A 27,758-nucleotide genomic window follows, 5' to 3' on the forward strand; every position below is an offset into this window, starting at 1 on the left:
AGAGACCCATATGCAGTTTCAGGCTCCTGGCTTCAGCCTGTCCTAGCCTTGGTTTGTTGTGGGCATTTGGGTAGTAGGCCAGCATGTGTAAGATATCTCTCTCTCTCTACCTTCCAAGTTGATGAAAATAAAATTTTTAACAAGTTTTTTGAGTCCATGTAAATTTTTTTCTGAATAAGCATTTTCCATGAACTTTTTTGAAGACCTCTAGTATGCATGGATTCCAAAAAAATTTTGCACCAAAATAAGCATACTCTATTAGTCATTTTCCATGAAATTTCTGAAGTACACTGGAATAAATAGTGACTACTGTAAGTAGTAGGTTATTTTATTTTACATGTTTGGCTACCATGAATTGGGAGAGTTGACTTTCATACTGGGCTATCATACCTGAAATGCTATTCCTTCTGCTGGCCCCCAGCACACACATAAAAACTGCTGCAATCCAGCTAGTCTGTGGTTAATCTAGTTTTTGATGAAAATATGTGTCTAGTTCCCAGGGAAATAGTATTATGATGTTTAAATATTTTCCATCCACCTAATTAAAGTGATAGGCTCTGTTAGGCCCTCCCATACATTCCTAGATATATTACTTAGTATAATTTTTGATTACCAGATTTCACACATTAAAGTTTGTATCTTGGGTTAAAACTGGTCTACCATTTATAGGCACATACTGTTGTCAGTGAGCAGCTGTTCAACTATCAATTCCAGTTAGGCCAGAGAGTCATCACTGTCATTGAGCCCCATGTACCCCAGGCAGATGGCCAGTATACAAACAGCTACTATAGCAACCAAATCACTGCCAATCATGACCATTACTGCTTCAATCCAAGCTTCTTAGTCTTCATTCTCATGAATCTGAAAGCTGAAAATTGGTCAAAAGCAATGAAGAAGAAGCAATATGAATTTGCAGAAAATTAGAAAATATATGAATTTGAGTGTTGAGGTAATCTGCCTCTAAATGAATTCTATAACTGGTTAATTAGCCACCAGTTGCCTAATGACAAGATTTCCTTGGCAGGATACCACATGCATCATTGCATTCAAACATGCTCTTCTTTCCTTAGTTTAATTTTAAGTCTCTAAAAGTGACATTTAATCAAAATTTTAACTGTTTTTAAAGTGACTGGAATCAGACCATCTGAAAAATCAATCATCTCATTCTATAAGTATATAAGTTTTTTTATAACAAAGTCATAATTTAATATATTAACAATTATGAATCTTCCAATTTCCGGTGAATTGGGGACGTAAAATAAAGTTTATTTTTTTTTTTGTTTTTTGTTTTTGGTTTTTTGGGGTTTTTTTGACAGGCAGAGTGGATAGTGAGAGAGAGAGACAGAGAGAAGGGTCTTCCTTTTTTGCCATTGGTTCACCCTCCAATGGCTGCTGCGGCCGGCTCATCACGCTGATCCGAAGCCAGGAGCCAGGTGCTTCTCCTGGTCTCCCATGCGGGTGCAGGGCCCAAGCACTTGGGCCATCCTCCACTGCCTTCCCGGGCCACAGCAGAGAGCTGGCCTGGAAGAGGGGCAACCGGGATAGAATCCGGCGCCCCAACCGGGACTAGAACCCGGTGTGCCAGTGCTGCAAGGCAGAGGATTAGCCTGTTAAGCCACGGCACCTGCCAATTAAGTTTATTTATATGATATAGTATGGGGATTCTGATTTACAATATCGTTAATTTTAAGTATTTTTGAAAACATGATGAGTTAACTTAAAATATATAATTATACTTAAATAAATTTTACAAAACAGCAAATTATAACAAGAAAATTACTAACTAGGAGGACCTCTTTCTAAGTGTGCCGTAGGAGAGAGTAGGTCAGGAAGTGTCTTCTGAAGAGCAGTATTATTCAGATTTGTCACTACAGCTAAACACCTGAAGCTAGCTACTCATGAAGGAAGATGTCTATGTGGCTCACCGTTTGGAAGGTCCGCGGCTTCATTAGTTGGGCATCTGTCTGGTGAGGCCCGAGGATGGCAGTGGCATAACACGTGCAGAGGAGGGATCACCTGGTGAGCCAGGAATCAGAAAGAACAGCTGGTCCCACCGGGCTTCTATAACCACCCCCTATCATAATGACCTTGTCAGAGCATACCGCGACTAAGGACCTCCCATAGCCCACCTCTCACCCACTTACACGACTTTGGGATCCTTAGATCCTTAGGACTTATCCTGCGTGAGTTGGGAGTTAAATCTTACTCAAACTATCGCAGTTAGCCTTCTGTATTTCTGGTTCCAGAGCATAGCCCAGTGTGGACAGCATCAGACATTCATAAACATCAATCAGCAGCTTTCAGTTGTCTTACGGCCTGAACTAGAACTTTACTGATGCTGGCTCTGTTCCCCTTCTTTGTCCATGGTGCTTTTCTTTGGGACTTAATCTTTCTAGTCTCTTTTAACCAGTTGTTTTTTGTGGGGTTTTTGGCTATATATTTCTTGGACCTTTAAACCTTAGGCTTATGAATTTCCACATAACCACAATTCCTGTTATAAATTGCAGATGGACAGAGCTCCAAACAGAAACTTTTAATAGAAAACACCTTATTCTACTGCTCTAAGCATAAGTCTAGCAAAAACGCTTGTGAATCATGAAAATTTGGTGGTTAGTAGGGCGTAGGATAGAAAATGTGACTAAGGGCTCAGTCCTTAGAAAAACATCACAGGTAGAAGAATCCAAATTGTAGCTGAAAACTACTCCATTCAGGTAACAGACGTGTGGAACAGATTTCTGACCCTTTAGGCTGGGGCTATGTTAAAACATAACTGTGAATTCTTTTTTGATTTTAAATTTAAGTTTCTATTTTATAGAGCCAGGTGGAGAAGATACTACAGAAACTTTAAAAACATATGAAGATAAAATCCAGCAATTGGAAAAAGATCTTTATTTCTATAAGAAAACCAGCAGAGATCTTAAGAAGAAACTTAAAGAACTGTTAGTTCGGCGGCAACTAGCAACAATGGAAAGTAAGACTTCCAGTTTTACTTATCACGCGGAAACTGTTTCTCTAGCATTTGGTGAGGTCATGCCTGATTAGTAGTGCAGCCTTTCTTGACTGATGAGGTGATTTAACGTTAAATATGTCCCTTCATTTTGTCTCTGTAGACAAAAATGGTAAGATAAAACCAAATGAGAAGTAATGAATAAAAATGTACATATGACAAGGAAACAATCATTTATTGATTGTGTGCCATGTGCCAGGGGCTTTTGTAATTCTTAAATCTTTTAATCCTTAAAATAATCCTGTCCTGTTTTATAGTAAGTTAAGCCTTCTTATTATGATTAAAAAGATTACAACAGAGAGGAATAAAAGTAAAGGCCACTAGTATATAGAATTGGCACTTTCCTAATTGAAATTAGACACATCAGATACTTTGCAAATGTTAGAAGCGCTGGGGTCAGGACTGTGGCACAGCAGTTAAGCCATTGTCTGCAGTGCCAGCATCCCAAATAGGGGCCAGTTCCCATCCCAGCTGCTCCAGTTCCAATCCAGCTCCCTGCTAATGGCCTGGCAAAGCAGTGGAAGAGGGTTCCTGCACCCACACGGGAGACCCCAAAGAAGCCCCTGACTCCTGTCTCTGGATCTGCCCATTCCCAGCTATTGCAGCCATTTGAGGAGTAAACCAATGGATGGAAGACCTCTCTCTCTCTCCCAGTTGCCCTCTGTAACTCTGCCTGTCAAATAAATAAATAAATCTTAAAAAAAAAAAGTTAGAAGCACCATAAAGGTAGTATTTTGTTATGATTAAATTTTTTTTTAAACTTTTATTTAATGAATATAAATTTCCAAAGTACAGCTTATGGGTTACAATGGCTTCCCCCCTCCCATAACTTCCCTCCCGCCCTCAACCCTCCCCTTTCCCACTCCCTCTCCCCTTCCATTCACATAAAGATTCATTTTCAACTCTCTTTATATACAGAAGATCAGTTTAGTATATATTAGGTAAAGATTTCAACAGTTTGCCCCATATAGCAACATAAAGTGAAAAAACTACCATTGGAGTACTAATTATAGCATTAAATAACAATGTACAGCACATTAAAGACAGAGATCCTACATAATATTTTTTAAAAATTAATTAATTTTCTATGCCATTTCCAATTTAACACCAGGTTCTTTTTTTTCATTTCCAATTCTCTTTATATACAGAAGATCAATTCAGTATATAATTAGTAAAGACCTCATCAGTTTGTACCCATGCAGAAACACAAAGTATAAAAATACTGTTTCAGTACTAGTTATAGCATCACTTCACATTAGACAACACATTAAGGACAGTTCCCACATGGGGTGTAAGTACACAGTGACTCCTGTTGCTGACTTAACAATTTGACACTCCTGTTCATGGCGTCAGTAATCTCCCTAGGCTCTAGTCATGAGTTGCCAGGGCTATGGAAGCCTTTAGAGTTCGCTGATTTTGATCTTATTCCGATAGGGTCATAGTCAAAGTGGAAGTTCTCTCCTCCCTTCAGAGAAAGGTACCTCCTTCTTTGATGGCCCCGTTCTTTCCACTGGGATCTCACTCACAGAGATCTTTCATTTAGGTCTTTTTTTTTTCCATGATATCTTGGCTTTCCATGCCTACAATACTCTCATGGGCCCTTCAGCCAGATCCGAATGCCTTGAGGGCTGATTCTGAGGCCAGAGTGTTGTTTAGGACATCTGCCATTCTATGAGTCTGCTGTGTATCCCGCTTCCCATGTTGGATCCTTCTCTCCCTTTTTGATTCTATCAGTTAGTATTAGCAGACACTTGTCTTGTTTGTGTGACCCCTTTGACTCTTAGACCTATCAGAGCCATCAATTGTGAGCTGAAATTGATCACTTGGACTAGTGAGATGGCATTGGTACATGCCACCTTGATGGGAATGTGTTGGAATCCCCTGGCACATTTCTAACTCCACCATTTGCGGCAAGTCCGATTGAGCATGTCCCAAATTGTACATCTCCTCCCTCTCTTTTTCCACTCTTAAATTTAACAGGGATCACTTTGTTATGATTAAAATTTATCCTCTTTAAGACAGTAATCAGTATTTCTCAAATAATATAGTCTACATTTTATATAAAAGAATTAGCCTTCCTATAGAGACAGTATCCTTCTAATAAAGTATGATTTATGAAAAGTTGACTTTAGAACCTTTTAGGAATACACCTATTTTATACCTGTAAAGAAAACTGCTTAAAGATGGAGACACACATGTAAAGAAACCACTGAGAAATTACATGCATGTACAATTAAAAGGTATATGCTGAATAGATAATAGAAGCAGAATTAACATTTTTTTAAAAATATGGCTCAGTAATATTTTTAAAAGTAATTCTAATGCAGCCGGCGCCGCGGCTCACTAGGCTAATCCTCCGCCTTGCGGCGCTGGCACACCGGGTTCTAGTCCCGGTCGGGGCACTGATCCTGTCCCGGTTGCCCCTCTTCCAGGCCAGCTCTCTGCTGTGGCCAGGGAGTGCAGTGGAGGATGGCCCAAGTGCTTGGGCCCTGCACCCCATGGGAGACCAGGAAAAGTACCTGGCTCCTGCCATCGGATCAGCGCGGTGCGCCAGCCGCAGTGCGCCTACCGCAGCGGCCATTGGAGGGTGAACCAACGGCAAAAGGAAGACCTTTCTCTCTGTCTCTCTCTCACTGTCCACTCTGCCTGTCAAAAATAAAAAAAATTAAAAAAATTTAAAAAATTTAAAAAATTTAAAAAATTAAAAAAAGTAATTCTAATGCTACATTATGTTTATATTAATCACATTTTCACAAATAATTTCATTTAACCCTCATACTCACGGTAGACTGGTATCTGCTAACCTCATTTTTATTTCCATTTATTTGAAAGACATAGATCTTCCATCCACTGGTTCACACCCCAGATACCTTTTTTTTTTAAATTAAACTTTTATTTAATGAATATAAATTTCCAAAGTACAGCTTATGGGTTACAATGGCTTCCCCCTCCCAAAATTTCCCTCCCACCCACAACCCTCCCCTTTCCCGCTCCCTCTCCCCTTCCAATCACATCATGATTCATTTTCAATTCTCTTTACATACAAAAGATCTGTTTAGTATATATTAGGTAACGATTTCAACAGTTTACCCCCATATAGCAACACAAAGTGAAAAAAAAATACTGTTGGAGTACTAGTTATAGCATTAAATAAGAGTGTACAGCACATTAAAGACAGAGATCCTACATAATATTTTTTTAAAATTAATTAATTTTCTATGCCATTTCCAATTTAACACCAGGTTTTTTTTTTTTCATTTCCAATTATCTTTATATACAGAAGATCAATTCAGTATATAATTAGTAAAGATCTCATCAGTTTGTACCCACGCAGAAACACAAAGTGTAAAAATACTGTTTCAGTACTAGTTATAGCATCACTTCACATTAGACAACACATTAAGGACAGTTCCCACATGGGGTGCAAGTACACAGTGACTTCTGTTGCTGACTTAACAATTTGACACTCCTGTTCATGGCGTCAGTAATCTCCCTAGGCTCTAGTCATGAGTTGCCAGGGCTATGGAAGCCTTTAGAGTTCGCTGATTTTGATCTTATTCCGATAGGGTCATAGTCAAAGTGGAAGTTCTCTCCTCCCTTCAGAGAAAGGTACCTCCTTCTTTGATGGCCCTGTTCTTTCCACTGGGATCTCACTCACAGAGATCTTTCATTTAGGTCTTCTTCTTTTTTTTCTTTTCCATGGTATCTTGGCTTTCCATGCCTACAATACTCTCATGGGCTCTTCAGCCAGATCCGAATGCCTTGAGGGCTGATTCTGAGGCCAGAGTGTTGTTTAGGACATCTGCCATTCTATGAGTCTGCTGTGTATCCCGCTTCCCATGTTGGATCCTTCTCTCCCTTTTTGATTCTATCAGTTAGTATTAGCAGACACTTGTCTTGTTTGTGTGATCCCTTTGATTCTTAGACCTATCAGAGCCATCGAATGTGAACTGAAATTGATCACTTGGACTAGTGAGATGGCATTGGTACATGCCACCTTGATGGGGTTGAATTGGAATCCCCTGGCACATTTCTAACTCCACCATTTGGGGCAAGTCTGAATGTGCATGTCCCAAATTGTACATCTCCTCCCTCTCTTTTTCCACTCTGAAATTTAACAGGGATCACTTTTCAGTTAAAATTTAAACACCTAAGAATAATTGTGTGTTATTTACAGAGTTCAACCACTAGTACTAGAACAACAACAACAACAACAACAAATACTAAAAAGGATAAAGTATTACATTGTACATCTAGAGTCAGGACAAGAGCTGATCAGGTCATTGTTTCTTATAGTGTCCATTTCACTTCAACAGGTTTCCCCTTTGGTGCTCAGTTGTCGCCGATCAGGGAAAACAAATGATATTTGTCTCTTTGGGACTGGCTTAATTCACTCAGCATGATGTTTTCCAGATTCCTCCATCTTGTTGCAAATGACTGGGTTTCATTGTTCCTTACTGCTGTATAGTATTCTATGGAGTACATGTCCCATAATTTCTTTATCCAGTCTACTGTTGATGGGCATTTGGGTTGGTTCCAGGTCTTAGCTATTGTGAATTGAGCTGCAATAAACATTAATGTGCAGATGGCTTTTTTATTAGCCAAATTAATTTCCTTTGGGTAAATTCCAAGGAGTGGGATGGCTGGGTTGTATGGTAGGGTTATGTTCAGGTTTCTGAGGAATCTCCAGACTGACTTCCATAGTGGCTTAACCAGTTTGCATTCCCACCAACAGTGGGTTAGTGTCCCTTTTTTTCCCACATCCTCTCCAGCATCTATTGTTGGTAGATTTCTGAATGTGAGCCATTCTCACAGGGGTGAGGTGAAACCTCATTGTGGTTTTGATTTGCATTTCCCTGATGGCTGGTGATCCTGAACATTTTTTCATGTGTCTGTTGGCCATTTGGATTTCCTCTTTTGAAAAATGTCTATTGAGGTCCTTGGCCCATCTCTTCAGTGGGTTGTTTGTTCTGTTGTTGTGGATTTTCTTGATTTCTTTGTAGATTCTGGTTATCAACCCTTTATCTGTAGTATAGTTTGCAAATATTTTTTCCCATTCTGTCGGTTGCCTCTTCACTTTCCTGATTGTTTCTTTTGAAGTACAGAAACTTCTCAATACTCCCCAGATACCTTTAACAGCCACGGCTGGGAATGCCACTGGAGTCTCCTGTAAAGGTGGCAGGGATCCAGCTACTTGAGCCATCAGGTGCTGCCTCCCAGGGTGTGCATTAACAGGAAACTGGACTGGAAGTGGAGCCAAGACTTAAACCTAGGCTCTCCAGTATGGGACACGGGTATCTTAGCTGCAGCACCAAGTGCCCACCCCTGCTAACTTTATTTTTAGATAAAGCAGTAAAGTTTAGGGAGGCCAAGGGACTCATGAACAGAACAATAATTAAATCATATTTTAAGGTCTTTCCTCTTTTGACTCCTGGTTCAGTATTCTAGGATAGAAGTTGTCTCAGGATAGAGATGGGACATAAACATACAAATCCCACAAAAGAGACCCAACCTAATGATTTTCAGTGTGGTAATGCAAAAGTGCTTACTGATACAACTCAAACATTTATATGAAATACTGCCTTGCAAAATATAGCTGAAACTACAACTTGAAATACTACTTGCAAAACATTAAGTAAGAAACAGAGAACAATCAGCACAAGACCATGTTAGCTTTTTAAAAATCCACTTTTGGGGCCATTGTTATGGCACAGTGGGTTAAGCAACTACGTGCATGGTGCCCATATCAGAGTGCCAGCTTGAGTCCCAGCTGTTCCGTTTCCCAGTCAGTCTCTGCTAATGTACCTGGGAAAGTAGCAGATGATGACCCAGTAATGGGGCCTTTGCCACCCATGTGGGAGACCCGGATGGAGTTCTGGGCTCCTAGCTTCATCCTGTCCTAGTCCTGACTGTTGCCATCTGGGGAGGGAATCAGCAGATGGAAGATCTTTGCCTCTCCCTGTCACTCTACTAAATAAATAAATCTATTTTTAAAAACAAAAAAATCTACTTTCAAGGAGTAGGTGTTTAGTCTGGCAATTAAGACACCCGCATCAAAGTACCTGGGTTTGATACCCAGTGCCATTTCCTGACTCCAGCTTAATGCTAACACAGACCCTTGGGAAACAGGGGTGGTGGCTCAGGTAGTTGGTTTCCTCCACCCACACAGGAGACCAGGATTGAGTTCCAGCTTCTGGTTCTGGCTTAGCCCAGTTCCAGCCATTGCAGGCATTTGGCAAGTAAGCCAGTAGATGGGAGCTCTTAACTGTCTCTCAATTTTTAAAAAATCTATTTTCAAATTTCAAATATTTAAAATAAGGTATTTAGTTTGTAAATGGCTCATGTTTATTAGTGTGTACGGGACATTTAAAAAGATTTATGTATTTACTTACTTGAGAGAGTAGGAAGGAGAAAGGGGGGAGAGAGAGAGAAAGGAGAGAAGGGGAGAAAGAGAGAGGGAGAGGAAGGGAGCATGGGAGGGGGAGAGGGAGAGAGAGAGAGAGAGAATATCGATCTTCTAGCCACTGGTTCACTCCACAAATAACTGCAACTGCCAGGTCTAATCCAGGCTGAAACCAGGAGCCCAGACCTGCATCCTCATCTTCCACATGGGTAGCTGGGACTCGAGTACTGGAGCCTTTATCAGCTGCCTTCCAAGCCACATCAGCAGGAAACGGAATCAGAGGTGGAGCCGCCAGGCCGTGAACACTCACATAAATATGGGAAGCCAGGTCACAGTGGTGGCTGACCCCGCTGCGCTGCATGCTGGCCCTCCAGACCTACCTTCCTTCCTTCCTTCCTTCCTTCCTTCCTTCCTTCCTTCCTTCCTTCCTTCTTTCCTTCTTTCCCTTTCCCTTTCCCTTTCCCTTTCCTTTCTTTCAAGATTTATTGATTTTACTTGAAAGGTGGAGTTACAGAGAGGGAGAGAGAGATCTTCTATTCGCTGGCTCATTTAACTTTTAGATTGAGAGGCAAAGTTACAGACAGGAGAGACAGAGGGAGAGGTCTTCCATCTGCTGATTCACTCCCCAAATAGCTGCAACAGCTGGAGCTGGGCCAGTCTGAAGCCAAGAGCCAGGAGCTTCTTCCGGGTCTCCCTCGTGGGTGCAGGGCCCAAGGACTTGGGCCATCTTCCACTGCTTTCCCAGGAATATTAACAGGGGGCTGGGACTCAAACCGGAACCCACATAGGATGCTGGTACTGCACGTGGTGGCTTAACCTGCTATGCCACAGCACCAGCCCTTCAACACATTCCTTTCTAAATAACAGTGTGGTATGGTGGTATAATTTGAAGAAACCTAGTTTTTTATCCTGCTCTTTAATGATAAAAAGCTAAAAGTTAAATCTTGGAGAGTTATAAAATGAGGATAATACCTGTCTGATTAACATATCCAAGAAGTCTAGTGTTGAAAATATTACTTCAGTTAATTTGCTGTTTTACCTAGAAGCATTTTAAAACTTTTTACAAATTGGATATAAGAGGTAATATACTAGGGTACTTTGTAAAGTTCATGGAAAAATTGAATTACATGTGATCTTAGCCAAAAGGCCGAGAAGCGATGAAAATTTGAATTAAAAGATAAGTTGAAGTACTGGCACTGTGGCACAGTGGGTTAAGATACTGCTTATAATGCTTGCATCTCATATCAAGAGTGCCAGTTTGAGTCTCAGATGCTCTGCTTCTGATCCAGTTTCCTGCTAATGCTCCTGAGAGAACACCAGAGGATGTCTGGCCCCCCACCACCCATGTGGGAGACCCAGCTGGAGTTCCTGACTCCTGGCTCAAACCTGGCTGTTAGGGCCATTTGGGGAGTCAGCCAGCAGACAGAAGATATTCTCTATCTCTCCCTCTCTCTGTTACTCTACTTTTCGATAAATAAATAAATCTTTTTTTAATCAGGTGATTTTAGTGCAAAAATATTAAATGCAGTTTTTTCATAATATGCATTTTTATGAACTTTTTGAAGACCCTTTATATACTCATTACATTTTTAAATATGGGAAAAAAGCAGCAAACAAGCCTCCCATAACCATACTTAGGTTTTTGCATAATTCCTTTCATATTTTCTCCACACTTTCGAGGATGCTTTCTAAACTACTTTGTAAGAATAAAATCAAGGGCGCTGGTGCTGTGGTGCAGTAGGTTAATCCTCTGCCTGTGTGTGGCACTGGCATCCCATATGGGTGCCAGTTCTAGTCCTGGCTGCCCCTCTTCCAATCCTGTGCTCTGCTATGGCCTGGGAAAACAGTGGAAGATGGCCCAAGTCCTTGGGACCCTGCACCCACATGGGAGACCAAGAGGAATCTCCTGGCTCCTGACTTCGGATCGTTGCGGCCATTTGGGGAGTGAACCAACAGAAGGAAGACCACTCTCCGTCTCTCCCTCTCACTGTAACTCTAGCTCTCAAATAAATAAATCAAATCTTTAAAAAAAAAAAAAAGAATAAAATCAGTTTAGGGAGACAGGCATTTAACCTAGCAGTTAAGACATGTTAGTAGATCTGCAACCCACGTTGGAATTCTAGGCTCAATACCTGGCTCCACCTCCTGACTCCAGCTTCCTGTCAATGCAAACCCTAAGAGGCACCAGATGATGGATCAAGTAATCGCCACACTCATGGGAGAGCTGGACTGATTTCTTGGCTCCTGGCTTTAACCTGATCCAGTGCTGACCATTGCTGGCATTTGAGGAACATACTAGAGAACTCGGAGCGCTTGGTCTGTCTCTCCAAATAATACATTTTAAATCAGTTTATATCGACAGTCTCCACTCACTCACTTAAGTTTAAATATTCAGAACAATCCCTGTATCAATTTGAATCACTATAAAAATGTATGTAAGGGTACCAGAGTCAGAAGATCTGGGTTAGAACCCCAACTTTTTTTTTATTAGCTATATGACCTTGGGCAAACTAATCTCTCCCTAGTCTGTTTACTTTGTTCATTATACAACTTTAAAAGCAGGAAACTCTCTGTTGTGAAGAATCAGTGTGCTCTGGAGTGCCCATCTCTGCTCTTCATTGCGGTCTTTAAAAAGTAAGATGCTTGCTTCCTCCCCAAACGTGGTGACCTGGGCAGCAGGAATTTTAAAAACCTCTGGTGACTCATGGTTGCAGCAGTCTGTAGCCAACTTAGTGTCTGCTTTAGTTCCATGTGAGGATCTATGTTATTTGCTGGTTCGGGTGTCTTGTTTTGGGGAGAATTTTTCAACTAGAAATCCATAAGTTTTAAATGAAGGGTTACAAACAAGAATGCCTACAGGAGCCAGGGAAGCTAAATGGGCAGGGGCGGCTCTGCTTCAGCTACTGTTGCTATGTTATCGTTTCTAATTTTTCTAGAAAAGCTGGAAATCCATATTTTTATATGATATCAATATTTATATTGTAGACCAAGTATTATTAACATTATAAGCCAAGTAAAACATGTCTGTGGGTCAGACTGGCTTGGAAGCTGCCAGTGTGCAATCTGTTTTTAAACTCTGTCCTCACAAGACTAAAAATGCACTAAGCATGTAGCAACATATGTTACATTTGGCATTTTTTGTCATATTATGTCTGGGGCCTGATTTCCTTTAAGCAAATTTTGATCTTTGATATCAGGTAGTCTATAATTTGAGATTATACCAGGCTTTGATCACTCATCCCAGCGGTGTCGCCCACTGAGGTGGGGTATGCCCTCTCTCCATTTTGACAGCAGAACTTGTGGTGTACACCCCACAGTACCCTTGGACAGCAGGACCCTGCCATCATGCTAGGAGTTCTGAGACCAGATTTTCACACATACAATGCCCAGTCCCAGAGGTACTTTGTAGTATTCTCACCTGGCCTGGGTGTGGAGTTCACCAGGAGCAAGCCCAGCAGGGGGCAAGTGTGGAAAGGCACCAGGGGTCTAGAGCAGGCCTGTGTTTCCATGAAGCATCAAAATCCGTAGAAGACTTATTTCATAACTTTGTCCTACTAATTAAAGTTCTGAGTTATTTACATGCAAGATGCCTATAAGTGAAATAAGAATAATTCATAGTCACACATTTGCCTAACAGACGTCATTTAACACAAGAAACCTGGAAGACATTGTGTGTACTGAGTGATTACAATGGAATTATTTTAGGATATTATGGTTAAAAATACCTGGCTTGGAGGGACTAACCTGATTGTCTGGTCTGGGGGTTTTCAGATTATGATGCTGGAGATGGAGCTGGCAATCCAGACGCAGCAGCAGGCGTGCTGGCAGAGGAATTCAGATGCGCATCCAGAACCGAGACTACGAGATTCAGTGGGAGAGAGCGACAGACAGACAGCTCCACAAGCAGCTTCAGAACACAACCAAATCCTCGGAAACTCTGGGAAGATGGCCCGGACGTGCCTCCAACATGTAGCTCTTTAGCACCTCCCAGTGGGCAAAGCAATGAGGATAAAGCAGAAACGGATGAAAATCAGTTTTCAAAATCTCACAGTCGACCATGTTCCCAAATTCAGCCAGTGGAAAATGTGGGACAACTTCATGGTGTCACACCTGTAAAACTGTGTCGCAAAGAATTACGTCAGATTTCTGCGCTGGAACTGTCATTACGGCGTTCTAGTCTCGCAGCGGGGGTCGGATCTATGACTGCAGACTCCATTGAGGTGTCCAGGAAACCTAGTGACTTAAAAACTATAGGCACTTAGAATTTTTAACTTAGTAGATACGTCAAACGTGTTAAAATTAAGGCTCAAGTTGACTAGCCCTTCCCTCGGGATAAAAAAAAGAAGGGGAGGAAGGAATTCTTATTCCTTTTGTATATTACTGGTATATATTTTTCCTGTGGTATATTTGGGGAATTTTAATTTGTATTTCCATAATAACCTAATACGTGTATTCTAATTCTTGGTAATATTTAAATATTTCCAGTTATAAATGTGTTTAAAATTACTTCCAGGTATATTTGAAGAACAAATCAAAAAATAGGCTAAAATATCCATCAAATGTATCTTATAATATAAAAGTATATTTCATTATAAAGACATTTTATAATACAATAACTACATTCCTGGTATTCTAAAACATTGTTATTTTTTAAGAAGCTGGCTAAATACTGTTTGTGTACAGCAAGAATCACCTGCTGATTTGTTCTAGCATGGCTGAAAATCTGTTCAAAATGCACGCGTGGTAGAGACACCTGTGAGACTTAGACCCCACAGAAGCTGAGTGATCAGTCTTAACTTTAAACATGGTCTCTGCTCTTTTGTTGGATATATTCTTATTATAATTTTGTACTACTGGATTGCTAACATGGAGTGTGTTAATCTCTGTCCTGCACCACACCCACAAGCTCTCTCTCACTGTGCTGCTAATGAGAACTGGATGCAGTTCCGTGGAACAGGGAAACATGGACAGGACACACTAAAACATTGTTTGTCAAGGCAGAGAACACTGGTTGTGACGCATCTGGCCACGTGGAGTACATGTGGAAGGGCTAAGGTCCAGCCAGTAATCTAATGCACTCCAGTCCGAGATTTTTCTCTGTAACCTGCTTAGTCAGGTTTTACAAACAGGTAGGCCCAACTACACTGGGGCTAGAAATATGTAAATGAAATTCTTGCTCAAATTTTCTTTCAAGTTTTTTGGTCAAAATCTTATTATGTAATATTTAGAAATCAGAACTAAACAATTTTCCTGCCAAGTATAGTTTATGCTTTTTCATTATATTTTTCATTTCATAGTAAATATGCCATTATAATGACTTGAGGTATTATTTGCTTACTTTTTGTTGTATTTCCAAATGTGCAGTTGGGTTTCCTAAACTAATTAGTGCTTGGAGAGGGCAGCAGGGAAGCCATCCTGACTCACAGAGGCCTCCTGAGGTGGTGTTGCCCACTGCCTGGCTGAGCCAGTCTGTTCTTACCTGACGCTGCTGCACACTTTCTCCTTGTCCTTTGCTGCTGTTGCTCCAGCCATCTCACGTAAGGCTGAGGCTCTCGTCTTGTGTGCAGACATAAAGCTGTCTTTTTCCAGTGGCTAGTCCTTAGAGTTCCTTGGAGTGGAGTTCCTTTGGTCCTATTTAAAACCAGTTCCTACAGGAAAACGAAACCAAATCAAAACCAACTTCTGAACAGGTGGATCGTTTACCTCTTAAGCATGGCACTAAAGTTCATTTAAATCCTGGATTAAGTATTCTATGACTTACCTGGAAAATGAACAGTTCATAACATAAGCCCAATGAGTAACTGCTTCCTAAGTTTCAAACAACTGACTTACAAACTAACTTGGAAACTTTGTTTTTAGCAGGGACTATTTAAAGTCAGACCCTGGTTTTCGGCTAGTCTTCCTTAATATTGCCTTTGGTTTGTATGATATGTATTTCTATACATTAACATGCAGACATTTAGATATATTAATAGCATAGCAAAAGGCTGTCAACAAAATGTACCACTTATATACCTATCATTTATATCAAATCAACAGTAACTTGATTTGGTGATGAATATGTGAACTGATTTTTGAAGTAGAAAACATGATTTTGCTCTTCCTTTTGGTTAAACTTACATCTTGTGTATGCTATGAGAGATTTTATTCATAAATGTAGACACACATGTAAATAATGTTCTGAAAATATATTCTAGAAACGAGTTTCTGGTCATTCCATCAAGTCAGTGCCCTCACAAAAGAAAGAAAAAAAAGGGAACCCCCAAAGCACATAAACTTGTTTTTACATATACTAATACGGTTTTTCACATGCTTTTCCTTAGTCTAAACATGTTTGTGATTGCTTTTTGCATGTATATAAAATATGTCTTTTTTTGTTCATTGTTTTTTCCTCCATTTACAACATACAACAGTATTTGAGAAGAAAAAAATATTTGCTTCTGCCCCATGTTAGTTCCTGCCTCAACTCCAGAATGTTGTAGATAACAGAGCTGGAGAAGTCGCTTACATGTGGGCACCATGGGTAGCGAGAACACCAGTGAATGAAGATGCTTTTGTACTTTAATCTTTGTTTTCTTTTGCTATTTTAAATTTTTTCGGTCCCTCAGTTCTTTAGATTTTTATGAACTCAGTGTCCAAGACGTCAGCAAAAATACATATGATCTTAACTAATGTGGATAATTGTGCCATTAGTTATTGCCTTATATATATATATATTAGTCTAGGCCAATAAAATGATGAATATTTTATTGGAGAATAGATGACTTAAATGGAAAAAAAAAAGTCTTACACCAAGTCCTAGAATGAATTGTAATGCAGTCAGATCCTTTAGTGGGGGTTCAGTTTTGTGGTCAACATAGAATTTTGAACATTAAATACAAGTATGACATGTTTTGATCTTTATTTCTTTGTGACTATAAACATGGGGTTACCAATATCTGAACCTTCAGGATAGAAAGTCATTCATGAGGGGCTGGCGCTGTGGTGCAGGGGTTAAAACCCTGGCCTGAAGCACCAGCATCCCATATGGGTGCTGGTTCTAGTCCTGGCTGCTCCTCTTCTGATCCAGCTCTCTGCTATGGCCTGGGAAAGCAGTAGAAGATGGCCCAAGTCATTGAGATCCTGAACCTGTGTGGGAGACCCAGAAGAGGCTCCTGGCTTCAGACTGGCGCAGCCCCAGCCGTTGCGGTCATCTGGGGAGTGAACCAGTGGATGGAAGATCTGTCTGTCTGTATCTACCTCTTTCTGTAACTCTGTCTTTCAAATAAAATAAATCTTAAAAAAAAGTCATTCATGACTACCATTCCTCTCTCAATTTCATTGGAATTTTTTTAAAAAAAATATTCATTATAAAGGGGCTGGCGGTGTTGTGGCACAGTAGCTCAAGCTGCCACCTACAATGCCCATATGTGCACTGGTTTGAGTCCTAGCTGCTCCACTTCCAATCTAGCTCCCTGTTAATGCACCTGGGAAACCATCAGTGCTTGGACCTTTACCACCAATGTGGGAGACCCAGATGGAGTTCCAGGCTCTTGGTTTCAGCCTGGCCTAGCCCTGGTAGTTGTGGCCATTTGGGAAGTGAGCCAGCAGACAGATCTCTCTCTCTCTCTAATTCTTTCAAATAAAAATAAAATCTTTAAAAAACATATTCATTATATTTTACATTAAATTTTGTAACAGGCTGCCTTAATATATACTGATAACATTACTCTTCTACATTTATATTTTCAAAAATTGAAAACAAAGTTAATAACGATATCCTTCAGAAATAAATGCCTCAGATGCACTGAAGTATTTGGAGCTTCTGTTGGCAGTAGTGCACCCAAGTGTAGGGTAGAGGGAGCCTCTGCCCAATAAGGAGTTTTTATCACTGTTCCTGATGCTGACAATAAAAGTAGATTGGCTTTTTGTAGGTTTTACTATTTTTTAATTCTTCAAAAACAGTACACACTTCGGTCACTGCTCCTCTAGGGCACAAGATACTGCAGTGGTGTGTTTGTTTTTTGAGAGAGAAAGAGCTCCCATCTGCTGGTTTTCTCCTCAGATACCTGCAATGGCTCAGGCTGGGCCAGGGTTAGGGCCAGAGCTCAGTCCACATCATAGCAGGAACCCAAATACTTGAGCCATCACTGATAGCCTCCCGGGGTCGGCGCTGGCAGGAAACTAGAATTGGGATCAAAGCCAGGCACTAGAGCATAGGACACAGGCGTCTTAATCACTAGGCTCATCACCCACTCCTGTATTTGACTTTCCTAATGGCCTTCGTAGTACTTCACCATGGAGGAAATAGGAATAAAGGAGATTTTAATGGAATTCTCAGGCAGACGTGTGGTATAGCGGTTAGGTTGCTGCTTGGGACTCTTGCAAAAAATCAGTTCTTGGTTTGAGTACTGGCTACTTCACTTTCAATCCAGCTTGTTAATGCAGCAGGTGACAGCTGAAGTAGCTGGAGCCCTAACACCCACAGGGGAGACGCTGATTAAGTTCCAGGTTCCTGGCCCAGCCCCGCTTTTTGTGGGCAGGTAGAAGATCTCTCTCCATCTCTCTGCCTTTCAAGTAAAATGAAAATAAATAAAAATTTAAAAAACAAATCTCAGAAAGGACTTCATGTATAATGTTGATGTTTTGCATAGTTACCATTTGTCCCTTTTTACGTATTTTTTCTTCCAGGAATTTCCACAGTTAAGTCAACAGAACAGCCACTGTTTGAAATATTAGCAGTGTCATTTGAAACTAAATACATTGAATTAGACCTAGGTGTATATTCTACTGGGTAATTACAACACAGAGTTCAACTGAGTTCTATGTAATTTAAGAAACAAATAGAACAACCTCACAGACTTAGTTATAATGGGCAAGATCCCTATATGCCAAACACAAAACCAGTCACAACATTAAAAAGTTGTACCTGGGGCCAGCACTGTGGCACAGCAGGTTAACACCCTGGCCTGAAGCACCATCATCCCATATGGGCTCTGGTTCGAGACCTGGCTGCTCCACTTCCCATCCAGCTCTGCTCTGGCCTGAGATGGCCCAAGTCCTTGGGCCCCTGCAACCGCGTGGGAGACCTGGAAGAAGCTCCTGGCTCCTGGCTTCTGATCGGCACAGCTCCGGTCGTTGAGGCCAATTGGGGAATGAACCATCAGATGGGAGATTCTCTCTCTCTCTCTCTCTCTCTCTCTCTCTCTCTCTCTCTCTGTGTAACTCTTTCAAATAAATACATCTTTTCAAACAAAGTTATACCTAATGATTTTTAGAAATCTGAAATTCCACTTACTAGTTACTAGATGTATAGTTAAAGTGGAACAGAAGAAAACATTTTATTTATTTTTTTATTTTTTTATTTTTGACAGGCAGAGTGGACAGTGAGAGAGAGACAGAGAGAAAGGTCTTCCTTTTTTGTCGTTGGTTCACCCTCCAATGGCCGCCGCGGCTGGTGCACTGTGGCCGGCGCACAGTGCTGATCCGATGGCAGGAGCCAGGTGCCTATCCTGGTCTCCCCATGGGGTGCAGGGCCCAAGCACTTGGGCCATCCTCCACTGCACTCCCTGGCCACAGCAGAGAGCTGGCCTGGAAGAGGGGCAACCGGGACAGGATCGGTGCCCCGACCAGGACTAGAACCCGGTGTGCCGGCGCCGCAAGGCGGAGGATTAGCCTGTTGAGTCACGGTGCCGGCCAAAACATTTTATTTTTAAAGACTTATTTATTTACTAGAAAGGCAGAATGATAGAGAGGGAGGGACAGAGAGACAGAGATCGTCCATCTACTGGGTCAGTCTCCAAATGGCCTCAACAGCCAGAGCTGGTTCAGACTGTAGCCAAGAGCCCAGAAACTCCATCCAGGTCTCCTACACGGGCAGCAGGAGCCCAAGCACCGGGGCCGTCATCCACTGCCCTACTAGGCGCATCAACAGAAACCTGGATCAGAAGCAGGGCAGCCAGGACTCAAACCAGCACCCAGTATGGGATGCCAGCATCACAAACCAGTAGCTTTAACCCACTGGGCCACAATGCTGGGCCCATAAAAATATTTTTAAACTACTCATATATTACTGTGTTTTCAAGCTTTTTACGGCACACACAAAACAGCATACTTTTTGAAGTCCAAAATGATAAATATTGCTAGATCTTAGTATCATTCTTAAAAGAACCACTTCTTGAACCACACCATGCCCCCCATTACCAATGACAAATTATAGGCATGTGCTAACTTACCCTTCACTCTCCACAGTGAGCCAGGATGCAAACTGCTTTGAGAAGACAGATGAGTGGGAGTGGGGAGAGGGAGGGACAGGAGAGAGCTTTATATGAAAGCACTCCATGGATGGGCAAAGAATTTTCAAAGAATCTATTTTATTCCTCGGGTAATAGGACTGAAATTTAATTTCACCTTTGGTTATCCCTAACCCCACGTAGTACTCAATTTCCCATTTGAAAATTTTTTTTTATAGTGATACTTTTTCCTATGATTACCATTAATTCTATATGAAAAGAAGCCATCCTGGATGGAATCTGAATGGAAATTGTGGAGCCATTCAATAGAAAATTACAAGAAACAGGAGCTTTGGACAAATTCCAACAGCAAACAACATAAACCAAAGCAAGCTGTTAGGACTTCGTGATTTAACACTGAAGCCCTATGAATGGCATGCCACAACAAACATTTGATTGTAGGCAGAAATAATGGTATTTATCTTTATAAAACAGTACCAGCTCAAACATTTTGCTTAATTTCCCTTTCTGTTAAACACTAAATTTTTTTGCTGACAAACCTGTGGCTAAAACACTCCATTGATGATTAAGACGAGTAGTGACTGGCCCGCCTTGAGAAGCGTAATTAACATTACACATTTCCATCTGTGGCCTGTAGTGGCATTTCACTGCCCTACCCTCTGGGGGTGAAAAGGAGCGAGGAGTTACCTGAATGTGACGGGTTTGCAATGTTGATAATTTACAAATATTAAAATTGTCAAAGCTTTGTTGCTACTTTCTGGCATGACTGTTTTTTCTAGATGGGAAGAGTGGGCACAGGGCAAGGCATTTCTATACTGAGGGCAGTCTCCTTTTGATATTCCACACCTGGCTGGGGGATGGGGCAGCGTCTGAATGGAAAAAGCCCATCTGTTTCACTCGACAGTGCCGGGAGCATCAGGTGTTTTTAGCAGCTGTAAGACATGAATGGCATAGGTTATCATCTTACTAATAGAGTCCATTAAATAATGACTTTTAAAAAATATTTATTTATTTGAAAGGCAGAGTTACAGAAGTAGAGGCAGAGAGAGAGAGAGGGGTGTTCCATCCAAAACCTTGGAGCTTCTTCTGGGTCTCCCACTTGGGTGCAGGGGCCCAAGGACTTGGGCCATCCTCCACTGCTTTCCCAGGCCATAGCAGTGAGCTGGATTGGAAATGAAGCAACCGGGACTAGAACCTGCACCTGCATAGTATGCTGGTACTGCAGGCCGTGGTCTTACCCGCTACACCACAGTAATGGCCCCAATAATGACTTTTTTAAAACACCAAACAAGCATTTTTTTTTTTTTTTAAAAAGGGGGTGGGGTGAGGGAGAGAGGCTGGTGTTGTAGCACAATGGGTTAAGCTGCCTTGACTTTTGCAACACTGGCATCCCATATCACAGTGCCAGTTCAAATGCTGGCTGCTACACTTCTGATCACACTCCCTGCTAATCTGCCTAGGAAAGCAGCAGAAGATGGTCCAAGCACTTGGGTCCCTGTCACCCATGTGGGAGACCTGGATGGAGTTCTGGCCTCCTGGTTTTGGCCTGGTCCATTGTGGCTACTTAGGGAGTGAATCAGCAGATGGAAGATCTTTTTTATTGTTTTCCTCTCTGTCAATCTGCCTTTCAAATAAAGAAATAAATAAATCTGGGGCTGGCGCTGTAGGTTAAGCCTCTGCCTGCAGTGCCAGTATGCCATATGGGTGCCAGTAGAGTCCTACCTGCTCCTCTTCTGATCCAGCTCTCTGCTATGGCCTGGGAAAGCAGTGGAGAATGGCCCAAGTCCTTGGGTCCCTGCACCCACATGGGAGATCCAGAGGATGCTCCTGGCTCCTGGCTTCAGATCAGCCCAGCTCTGGCCATAGTGGCCATTTGGAGAGTGAACCCAGCAGGTAGAAGATGTCTCTCTGTCTGTCTCTCCTTCTTTCTGTCTGTAACTCTGCTTCTCAAATAAATACATCTTTTAAAAAAATCTTTTTTTTTTTTTTTAAAGGAAAAGCTGGGGCCGGCGCCGTGGCTCACATAGTTAATCCTCTGCCTGCGGCGCCGGCATCCCATATGGGCACTGGATTCTAGTCCCGGTTGCTCCTCTTCCAGTCCAGCTCTCTGCTGTGGCCCAGGAAGGCAGTGGAGGATGGCCCAAGTGCTTGGGTCCTGCACCTGCATGGGAGACCAGAAGGAAGCACCTGGCTCCTGGCTTCAGATCGGCGTAGCTCCGGCCATAGCAGCCACTTGGGGGGTGAACCAACGGAAGGAAGACTTTCTGTCTGTCTCTCTCTCTCTGTCAAATAAATTTAAAAAGAAAAGGAAGAGGTATTTCTGAATCATTGTCTTGCATTAAATCAAAATATTATTTAAATTTTAAAATTAATTTCTCATATGCAACTCAAGTCGTTTGATAAATTGCAAGGGAAACTGCTACTTTTACTATATGGCAAATAGTCTGTTGCTTTATCAAACACATGAAAGCATTTGGCTGTCAAATCTGGGTAACTTTTTTGGTGCACAGGTGGTTGCTTATCATAAAAAACATTTTGTAAACAATGTGATTCTTAAAGTTTTAGCCAGTTATGTTATCAAGTATAAATAACAGTGTTCTCTGCTAAGTTGCACACGAATTCTATTTTCAAGGAAATATTTTAAAGACTTACCGAATCTATTTTATAGGTACAAGAACTGTCTCATGACTATTTCTTTGATTTATGAATCAAAGTATGAGTTTTAATAAGAGTTCTGACCACCCATTTTGGCTACTTGTTACTTCTTTCATTAGAAACCATTACATGTGAGTCACTGAACTGTGGCTAGAAATCAACTCTTAAAATCGGGGAGAACTGTTCCCATTTGGTAATTGCAAGTATTTTAAACTTACTTTCCCCAAGGAAATGGGAAAATGGTTAAGTTTTATTTTGGCACATGTATAAGCATGTATCAAATGAACAGCAAAGTCAGTCTTCATCTGGCATTTGATACTCCTCGTCTCTAACACAAGCAGTATGCTGGAATTAAATTTGACATTACCACGATGCCTTCTCCTTCATCAGCATGCAGAGGGGAGCTCGATGCCCGTGGTCTGCAACATCTGCCAATGTTAAGGAATATTTGACCTCTTATCAGATGAAAGCACCCAGGACCCAAGCAGCCAAGCGGAGGCTAAGACTCGCGGTGTAATGGAATCTACACTCAGAAGCATTCTAGTGGATTGTGAACAAATCAATCAGAAAGGAAGAATATTAATGTACACTTTGAGGGCTTCTTAGTAAGACTTGGCACAAACATATTACCACCCGTGAGAAAGGAAAGTAGATGTGAGGACCTGACTAGCTAGTGTGATTTCAACTGGCCAGGCCACAGCAAACCAAAACACCCTTCAGAGTCAGGGTCAGTACCCTGGGGTTTAGTTCTCATATGGGAAAGGATCTGCCTGTTTAAAGGGCAGCTAGGAGCTAAAGTTACTTATTTTCTGAAAACATCACAAAATGGCATTTCTATAGATTTTTAGTATATAAGCACTTTTCCTTTGTTTTTTGTAAAGAAAAAGATTTTTTTGAGGATTGAGCTGAGAACTTAGCCCTATCCCTCTCAAAGAACTCCATTGCAGTGACAAGCACTAGGAGAAAATAGAGCAAAGGAATAGGGAACTTAGGGGAGCTTTTTCAGATAGAAATGTTTCCAAGTTCAAAAATACATAAAGCTGTAAAAACCAGATGTAAGGGGCTGGCACTGTGGCATAGCAGGTTAAGCTGTTGTCTGGAGCATTGGCATCCCATATATGGGCACCGGTTCAAGTCTCAGCTGTTCCACTTCCGATCCAGCTCTCTGCTATGGCCTAGGAAAGCATTAGAGGATGGTCCAAGTCTTTGGGCCCCTGCACTCGTGTGGGAGACCTGGAAGAAAGTCCTGGCTCCTGGCTTCGGATCAGCTTGGCTACAGCCATTGTGGCCATCTGGTGAGTGAACCAGAGGATGAAAGATGTCTTTCTTCCTGTCTCTCTCTGTCTGTGACTCTATCTCTCAAATAAATAAAATCTAAAAAAAAAATTAAAGTTGACATGATTTACTTAAAATAAAAAGTGTACAACTGTCTTTGATTGGATTAAGATGGCAGAGTAGGGAGGGAACTTTGCTGCTCCATTCTAGAGGATAGTTTTAAAAAAGTGGAAAGAGTGCAGTCTCAGGGAAGAGTTAGGGAGAAAACAACAGAGGAAACTCTAAGTAAATTGGAGGAACACAGTGGACCTACATGGAGGGCGAAGACACGCACAACTTAGGACCCCACCAGCCGAGAGCCTCTGCACCAGTGTTGGAGAGCAAAGCGAGACCTGACTGCAGGAGCCCAAGCCACTGGGGAAAAAGCTACAGGAAGAGCCTAGAGGGAATCCGGCTTGGAGCCCTGTGGGGCATAGTGTACCTGCCAAACTGGAGGAGAAAAAACAGAGGAGGGGCATGTGTTCTCTCTCCCCAATCATCCTGCAAAGGCGTCCTGTAACATGCTGACGGAGAGCAGGTGCCATTTTGGGCATACATAACAGTGGCACCAACTCATGTCCACTCCCAGCAAACAGCCAAGTGGAGACTCCGGAGTCTGGTGGGGAGAGCAGACTGGGGGCTGGGTGCTCGTGACTGTGGGAGGCTTGTGTGCCAGGGAATCTGAGCTTATACTGAGGACTGCACAGATCCTGTGTGTAGTCCTTGTGACAGAGCGGATGAATAATATAATCACTGGGGCTAGCACCCAGGACTGGTCTCTGAGGAGAGGAGCTCAGCTGAGTCTATGCCAACAGACAAGAAGAAACCTCCCCACTGATATTAAAAAAAAAAAAAAAAGATTTACCACACCAAACCTGGATGTGTCACCTCAGATATGCCCTTCACCCCAGAGCACTGAACAGAGCTCCCTGGCCTCTGCCACCACACCCCTCTAGGTATTCCTTGAAAGCAGACACTCCACTAATCCAATCAGACATAGTCCAAAGATAAAAGCCATCACAGCGAAAATAACAAAGAAGAAACCACCGAGTATCCCCACAAATGCCAAATAACAAACGCACCAATCCAAGAAACAAGAACAAGGAAGACAACATGACCCCCCAAAAGAACACAACACTCAATACTAGATTGTGAAGATAATGAGATTGAAGAAGTGCCAGAAATGGAATTCAAAAAACTGATCATAGGATTACTTAGAAGTAATCAGAAGCAAATGCACAAACTAATGAAATCTATGCATGACATGAAAGAAAATTTCTCCCATGAAATTGAGATCTTAAAGAGAAATCAAAATGAAATCTTGGAAATGAAGAATTCAATAGAACAAATAAAAAATACAGTGGAGAGCTTTAACAACAGAATTGGTGAGGCAAAAGAAAGAATATCTGACTTTTCTAAGCTTTTTTGTGCTTTTTTTCAAAGTATAGGAAACTATGCAGTCAGACCAAACACAAGAAGAAATTACAAAACTAAAAAACACTGTTGGTAATCTACAGGATACTATAAAAAGACTCAACATCCAGGTTCTAGGAGTTCCTGAAGGCATGGAAAGAGAGAAAGGAGTAGAAGGCCTTTTTAGTGAGATACTAGCAGAAAACTTCCCCAAGTTACAGAAAGAAAGGGTCATCCAAGTACAGGAAGCACATAGAACTAATAGACATGACCAGAAAAGATCTTTACCATGACACACTGTAATCAAACTCTCCACAGGAAAACATAAAGAGAAGTTTCTAAAATGTGTATGAGAGAAATGCCAGATTACTTTCAGAGGATCTCCATTTAGACTCACAGCAGACTTCTCATCAGAAACCCTACAGGCTAGGAGGGAATGTTGAGATACAGTCCAAGCCTTAAGAGAAAAAAAAATTGTCAACCCAGAATACTATGAACGAAGGTGAAATAAAGATCTTCCACAACAAACAGAAATTGAGAGACTTTGTCACCAGCCATCCAGCCCTGCAGAAGGTGCTTAAGGATATGCTGCACACAGAAACACAGATACATGATCATCACTACAGAAGAAGGTAAGGGATGGAAGGCTCCCACTAAAAGTACAAAGGAAACCCAAAGTAAAAAATAGGAATATTTATGGAAAAATGGCAGGGCAAAGGTGTTGCTCATCAATAGTCACCTTGAATGTAAATGGCCTTAACTCTCCAGTTAAAAAGACACAGATTGGCTAAATGGGTTAAAAAAAAAAACACCGATTTGCTGCCTACAAGAAACACATCTCACTAACAAAGGTGCATCCAGACTAAAAGTGAAAGGTTGGAAAAAGATATTCCATGCTAACAGAAACCAAAAAACAGCTGGTGTAGCCAGCCTAGCACCAGACAAAATAGACTTTAACACAAAAACTGTTAAAAGAGACAAAGGACACTATGTAATGATTAAGGGGTCAATTCAACAGGAAGATGTGACTATTATAAATATATATGCACCTAATTACAGGACACTTGGCTATTTAAAAGAAATGTTAAGGAATCTAAATGGAGACATAGACTCAAATACAATAGTAATGGGGGATTTCAATATTATACTTTCAGCAATGGACAGATCAAGTAGACAGAAAATCAGCAAGGAAACAGCAGAATTAATCGACACTATAGCCCAAATGGACCTAACAGATATCTACAGAACTTTTCATCCTACAGTTGCAGAATACACATTCTTCTCACCTGTACATGGAACCTTGTCTAGGATTGATCACATGCTATGCCGTAAAACAAGTCTCAGCAAATTAAAAAAACATAAAAATCATACCATGCATCTTCTTGGACAATAAAATGAAGCTGGAAATTAGCAACTCAGGAATCCCTAGAGCATATGCAAACACATGGGTACTTAACAACATGCTCCTGAATGAACAGTGGGTCATAGAAGAAATCAAAAGAGAAATAAAAAAATTTCTGGAAAAAAGTGAAGAGGACAATACAACACATCAAAACTTATGGAATACAGCAAAAGCAGTGTTAGGAGGATTGTTGAAAGCAACTGGTGCCTACATCAAGAAATTGGAGGGGAAAGCACTGTGGCATAGTGGATAAAACTGCCTCCTGCAGTGCTAGCATACCATATGGGCACAAGTTCAAGTCCCAGCTGTTCCACTTCCGATCCAGCTCTCTGCTATGGCCTGGGAAAGCAGTACAAGATGGCCCAATTCCTTGGACCCCTACACCCACATGGGAGACCGGGAAGAAGCTTCTGGATCCTGGCTTCAGATCAGCTCACCATTGCAGCCAATTGGAGAGTGAAGCAGTGGATGGAAGACCTCTCTCTCTCTCTCTGCCTCTCCTTCTCTCTGTGTAACTCTGACTTTCAAATAAATAAATAAATCTTAAAAAAAAAAAAAGAAATTGGAAAGGCACCAAATAAATGAGCTACCAAAGCATCTCAAGGATCTAGAAAAACAACAGCAAACCAAATCCAAAACTAGTAGGAAGGAGAGAAGAAATAATTAAAATTAGAGAAGAAATCAACAAAATTGAATCCAAAAAAAGAAAAAGATCAGTAAAACCAGTAAAGAGCTGATTTTTTGAAAAAATAAACAAAATTGACACACCATTGGCCCAACTAACCAAAAAAGGAAAGAGAAGACACAAATCAATAAAATTAGAGATGAAAAAGGAAATGTAACAACAGACACCACAGAAATAAAAGATCATCAGAAATTACTCCAAAGAGATGTATGCCAACAAACTGGGAAACCCAGACGAAATGGAAAGATTCCTGGACACATACAACCTACCTAAATTGAGGCAAGAAGACAAAGACAAAGAAAAACTAAACAGACCTATTACCAAGACGGAAATTGAATCAGTAATAAAGACCCTCCCAACAAACTAAAGCCCAGGACCAGATCGCTTCACTACTGAATTATACCAGACAATTAAGGATGAACTAACTCCACTTCTTCTCAAGTTACACAAAACAATTGAAAAGGAAGGGATCCTCCCAAATTTTTCTATGAAGCCATCATCACTTTAACTCCTAAACTTGGAAAAGATGCAACAGAGAAAGAGAACTACAAAGACAAATTTCCCTGATGAATATAGACACAAAAATCCTCAACAAAATTCCGTCCAATTGCATCCAACAACACGTCAGAATGATCATTCACCTGGAC

General features: G+C 41.3%; 1 protein-coding gene and 1 long non-coding RNA gene across 10 annotated transcripts in view; one reads left to right on the top strand and one right to left on the bottom strand.

Moving 5' to 3' along the window:
• Positions 1–14,896, top strand: part of KIF27 (kinesin family member 27) — a 95,076-nt gene extending 80,180 nt beyond the window's left edge. For all 4 annotated transcript variants that reach the window (XM_062208638.1, XM_062208640.1, XM_062208641.1 and 1 more), the window contains 2 exons: positions 2,816–2,971; positions 13,182–14,896. In XM_062208638.1, the coding sequence (XP_062064622.1) occupies positions 2,816–2,971; positions 13,182–13,672 (647 nt within the window). In that variant the 3' untranslated portion in view covers positions 13,673–14,896. The remainder of the gene's footprint in view (positions 1–2,815; positions 2,972–13,181) is intronic.
• Positions 1,958–27,758, bottom strand: part of LOC133772069 (uncharacterized) — a 36,885-nt gene continuing 11,084 nt past the window's right edge. Inside the window, exons 1-7 of one of the 6 annotated variants that reach the window (XR_009867704.1) lie at positions 20,489–20,568; positions 19,625–19,656; positions 14,890–15,058; positions 13,521–13,658; positions 13,155–13,394; positions 12,829–13,000; positions 7,852–8,174 (exon numbers count right to left, since the gene is read on the bottom strand). This is a non-coding gene — a long non-coding RNA (uncharacterized LOC133772069). Of the gene's footprint in view, positions 2,017–7,851; positions 8,175–10,958; positions 12,219–12,828; positions 13,001–13,154; positions 13,659–14,889; positions 15,059–19,624; positions 19,657–20,488; positions 20,569–27,758 lie in introns of those variants that run through there. The other 5 variants (XR_009867702.1, XR_009867699.1, XR_009867703.1 and 2 more) reach the window with 5 other exon arrangements.

The sequence above is a fragment of the Lepus europaeus genome, chromosome 12, assembly GCF_033115175.1.
Source record: "Lepus europaeus isolate LE1 chromosome 12, mLepTim1.pri, whole genome shotgun sequence".
Classification (NCBI taxonomy): domain Eukaryota; kingdom Metazoa; phylum Chordata; class Mammalia; order Lagomorpha; family Leporidae; genus Lepus; species Lepus europaeus.